Source organism: Halichoeres trimaculatus, unplaced genomic scaffold (assembly GCF_033239565.1).
Source record: "Halichoeres trimaculatus isolate MK-OKI-2021-1 unplaced genomic scaffold, fHalTri1.1 fHalTri1_scaffold_8, whole genome shotgun sequence".
Taxonomy (NCBI): domain Eukaryota; kingdom Metazoa; phylum Chordata; class Actinopteri; order Labriformes; family Labridae; genus Halichoeres; species Halichoeres trimaculatus.
Genome location: NW_027437186.1, coordinates 27,906,331 through 27,910,918, shown reverse-complemented (window position 1 = coordinate 27,910,918; position 4,588 = coordinate 27,906,331). Strand labels below are relative to the sequence as shown.

At 37.1% G+C, this 4,588-nt stretch overlaps 1 protein-coding gene across 1 annotated transcript; it reads left to right on the top strand.

Moving 5' to 3' along the window:
• Nucleotides 1-823: 823 nt before the first annotated feature.
• Nucleotides 824-4,169, top strand: gpatch11 (G patch domain containing 11). Its single transcript, XM_074675917.1, has 8 exons — nucleotides 824-1,007; nucleotides 1,500-1,726; nucleotides 1,802-1,843; nucleotides 1,937-2,057; nucleotides 2,139-2,229; nucleotides 2,324-2,443; nucleotides 3,602-3,683; nucleotides 3,768-4,169. The coding sequence occupies exons 1-8, from the start codon at nucleotides 958-960 to the stop codon at nucleotides 3,821-3,823; spliced, it is 789 nt and encodes a 262-aa protein (XP_074532018.1). The 5' UTR covers nucleotides 824-957; the 3' UTR covers nucleotides 3,824-4,169.
• The last annotated feature ends 419 nt before the right edge of the window (nucleotides 4,170-4,588 follow it).

Below are 4,588 nucleotides of genomic sequence, written 5' to 3'. Positions count from 1 at the left end.
AGGAATACAACGGCAGCTTGTTTCAGTCAGTATTAAAAATATCAAGGTTTCTCCCCCAATATTTCGTATTTTGATACTGAATTTTGCATTTCTTTTTTCCATAGAAAAAAAATCTCAGTTAAGAATGTTGTAAAAACAATATTTCTTCCACGGGTACCAATAAAATAATATTATATTCTAAAAACAACGTATCACCATCAAAAACACAATTTAAGTAAGAATAAATATATAAATATACAATATAATATACGTTTGGGAAATAAAATAACGGGAAAGATCATTGTTATTATTCCCACCCATTACAATTTTCGATGCTTAATCCTGAGACTACAACGTCTTGCTTTTTAAATGTCTAAATGTATGCTTTTTGTTACTATTTCTTGAACTGTACTTCATTTTTCTTGCCGATGATGTCACAGCAAAATTTACCCAACGGGGGACTATAGTATCATGATTATAAATTATTATAATAATAAAATAATATTCTATTATATAAAAAAAGACACAGCAGCAAAACTCCAATTCGTTAAAAAAATATTCCGATAATGATTTATGGTTATTCATTGTTTCTTAACATTTTTAAATCTAAAATGTGAAGAATACTTTTTTTTTACATTTAACAAAACTAATCTGCAGGTTAGCGTCCGTAATGGATTTCCTTCTAAATTTGTTTCTATCCTTGTGATAATCAGTAAAAATAAAAAAAATAAAAAATTATGTGTTGTATTTTTGCAGCAGTTCTTTCAAAGTGTAGACTTTTATCCTTAGTGACACATAAACACATATGAAATGTGTCCAATGAGTACTTGTACTGTGTTTCCACTCGGAACGTATCTGTGTAGGATCAAAACATAAGAGAGCCACCATAGAGGACCCGAGTAAAAGCGTGTGACTATTAAAGTATTAGCGTCTAATAGCTATTTTTCGAGGGTTTAATCCTCATTTTGAGGCGTTAAAATGTCGGATGAAGAAGAGGACTACATGTCAGATGCCTTCCTCAGTAAAATGTAAGCTTTTTGAGCCTTCTTCTGAAATAAAGAGATTGGTGTATTGTGAGCTATGGTGCAGTTCACTTGTGTGAGATTAATCGTAAGATTACCCCAAACTCATTTGAACTTGAACAAATACTAACCTTTTAGAGTTATACTGATAAATTCTCCACCTTAAATTGTATAGTATAATTGTTAGGGTTTTTATAATTTAGTGGTCTGAGTATCGTTTTCTGCAAATTCTCGTGGATGGATGTGTAGGGTGGCAAAGATATAGTCAAGTGCTCCAAAAATGTTCGTAAACATTACTAAACATGCCATCGTAGCATCCATGTAAATGTGCCAGAGCTCAGCATATTGCTCATTTTAATGAGCTGTGTGTTGCGGGTCATACCACTGTTCAGAACAATAAAGGCTGCTGATAATGTCGGTGAAAAAATACGGGACAAAATCACACCTCTGTTGTTACAAGTATTATCTTACTTTAAAACTTTTTTCTTTCTGCATCAGACAAGATGTGAAACCAGGCGTGAGCATGGTGAGGAGGGTGAAAGAAGCCATCAAGAAGGAGAATAAGCAAAAGGAGACAAACATCAAGAACCGACAGAAGACCTATAAAGAACAGGAGAAAGAAAGTCGAGAGGCAGCCTTACAAAACTCCATCAGCAATGAGAACAAAGGATTCGCACTTTTGCAGAAAATGGGTTACAAAGCTGGTCAAGGCCTCGGAAAGGAGGGTAGGTTTTTTTTTTTTTCTGAATCACCATCATAGTTTTGGTTTTTGTGCACTAATGTTTGTTTTATTACTTCAGGAGCTGGGAGGGTGGATCCTATTCCACTAAATATTAAAACAGGTAAGTTTTACATTCAAGGTGTGTTTGGCAACATATTCAAAGTGGCTATTTGGCTATAGTTTTTTGTGTACAATTCTTCGTGGCCTGTATCAGACAGAGGGGGGCTCGGGATAGAGGAGGTGAAGAAAAGAAAAGCAGAGGAAGATCTCCAAAACTATCGTCGGAAAGTGCAAGCACAGCAACAGAATGAGACCAAATCTGTGGAAGACTTCCGGTGAGATGTCTCTGAGATGATCCATGCCCCCTTAGATGCTTCAAAGCCTTATACGTTTAAAGCCTTGCTTTTTGATTTCAGGTCAAGAGTTCGGACAGAAAGAGAGGAACGTAAGCTTGAAGCAGATCTTAGGAGGAGTAGGAGAACTTGCGCCCGGCTCGACAACCAAAAGGTCAGATTCAAAGTGCTGCCATCACACAAATCCCATACTTATTTCACATCACATATTAGCTGAACCTACTTTGGCAATGTTGTGTGTTATCCAGGGCATTCTTGTCCCCAGAGAGGCTTGGTACTGGCCTAAAGTGGAGTCTGAAGAGGAGGAAGATGATCAAGAGGAGGAGAGAGAGGAGGAGGAAGAGGAGGAGGAGTCTGTGGAATTGACTGTGAGTATTTGTTTATTTTAGTGGTTGAAGTGTGAGGCTTTTTCAAATTATGGTGCATGTGTCTGTGATGTTTGGGTTCTGTTCTTATTTTAAATTATTGGGTGTTCTGTTCTTTTTACTTGCCAAAAAACTTTTTAGAGATTAATTTTTGTTTTTTAGAGTGCTATAAAAATAAAACTAGCCTGTGATCACTTCAGGATCCTCTCAGAGAAGCAGGAAAACACAGGGATGTCTGGGTGGATTTGCCTGGACTGCTGCAGAGGAAGCCCAAAAATTTGGTCCATTTTTCACAAGCACAAAACAAAAATTGTTGCACAGAATAACTTAAAAAAGTGGTGTACAAGACTTTTTATGAGGTAAAATACCCAGCATACAAAACATCCTTTACAACTTTCAATTTGGGACAAGCAACCAGGATTGGAAGCATTTCAACGCTGTGAAGCTTGGCTGTTTTGAAGGAGTATGTATGAGGTTCTCAGACTTCAGAGACAGTCTCCTGTACACACTTGATGATCCGCAGATTTTGACACTCCTGCACTGGCTTCATTTCCCTCGTTAGGAAGTTCCTGCCTGGGTCAGAGTCATTGTTTAAGACTAAGGTAGTTATCCACTGTACCTGTCTGGTGTACACAAGGGGCAACATTCGCTTTAGAAAAATGAAGCCTATGCAGAAGAGCTAAAAGTTGCTATTCCCTAAGGATCTGCCTGAGGCTGGCTGCAGAAAGACGAAAGTCACGTGCACATCCAGCCAAGAAACCTGCCAAGAAAAATGGCATTGAAAAGCATATTTACCGCCTGGTTCAAAAAACAGTTTAGGTCTGAAATGCTGATTTTGCTATGGGCACACTGTGGGGAGGGTTAAATTTTTTTCTAACTTGGCGGTTTAGAAGATATTAGGATCGTGTGTTTGTCCGTTCAGAGACACAGCTAGGCTCACATGACTGACTGATAGCTGTTAGAAAGGCTAACAGCTCAAAATCCACATCATATTCAGCGTGCAGAGACTACACCCATGTTTTTTTAGTCTATGGGTATACAGGGAAGCCGGGAAACTCTATGACTCACCAATTTGCTAATTAGACTGTTTCACAATTTGGTTGAAGGAATACCTATCTTTAAAAGATAAAGTTGTAATCACTTTATTATTCTCTGCCACAGTCCTTCGACAAACTGCAGATTCTGACGTCCTATCTGAGAGGAGTTCATTTCTACTGCTTATGGTGTGGGACTACCTATAATGGTAAGAGTGATAAAAATACAGCAGTAGAATGATCCCTGTCGCTAGAGCCTTCACTGATAAACACATCTCTTTTTTTGTTTACAGATGAGGAGGACTTGTGCTCAAACTGTCCTGGAGACACAGCTGCAGATCATGAATGAGCTTTGGGGTCAAAGCTGGCAGAGAATTAATAGAAATGTTTCAAGCTGGAGATGTTGTCATGATAAGAAGCTGAGTAAATTGTCATTTTTATATTTATCATCTGATTCTGCTTCGTTTCCAGGAAAGAATCAACATTTCTGTTTTGCAGGATTTTGTCATAAGTTGTAATCCTTTTGGATACTAAGGACATGTTCTAGTGGTTTTAAAAGATGTTCAAAGCTTCTGAGACATGTGTCAGTCTTCATGTGTGTTTTCATTAAATGTTGTGGGGTTTTTTATTTACTACTGGCTATGAAATTCTGTCACTCCCTGGACAATAAACTACATCTGGCCCTAAAAACTACAGCCCCCATGAGCCTTTGATCTGTATCTTTAGGGACTGTAGTTTATTTGTGTTCTCAGAATAATCACTAAGGCACCTTAAACCTATCTGTGTTTTTATTTTAAACACTGACTGTATTGAACAAACACAACAGAACAAATGTCTAACTTGTCAATAGAGGAGTAACCTGTTTTTATTCAATATTATCTCAAAATTCAATTTTAATTCAACATACATGAAGTCATAGCTGAACGTAATATTTCCCCTGTATATTAATATAACATGTTCAGCAGATTTTAGACTTTGTTTGATAATTTTGTATTCTTCAATCTTATTTTATTAAGAACAACATACTATCACAAGGTGCAAGCTTTGATTTTAGATATACTCAGACGAAAGTCTGCCCATATGTCTCTCTCCATTTATCTCCATATAATATATT

Bases quoted from the DNA above. Each gene is read 5' to 3' on its own strand.
- gpatch11 (XM_074675917.1), top strand. From the start codon at position 958: ATGTCGGATGAAGAAGAGGACTACATGTCAGATGCCTTCCTCAGTAAA. The intron at 1,727-1,801 runs GTAGGTTTTTTT...TTATTACTTCAG, and splicing joins TCAAGGCCTCGGAAAGGAGG to GAGCTGGGAGGGTGGATCCT. The intron at 2,058-2,138 runs GTGAGATGTCTC...TTTTGATTTCAG, and splicing joins AAATCTGTGGAAGACTTCCG to GTCAAGAGTTCGGACAGAAA.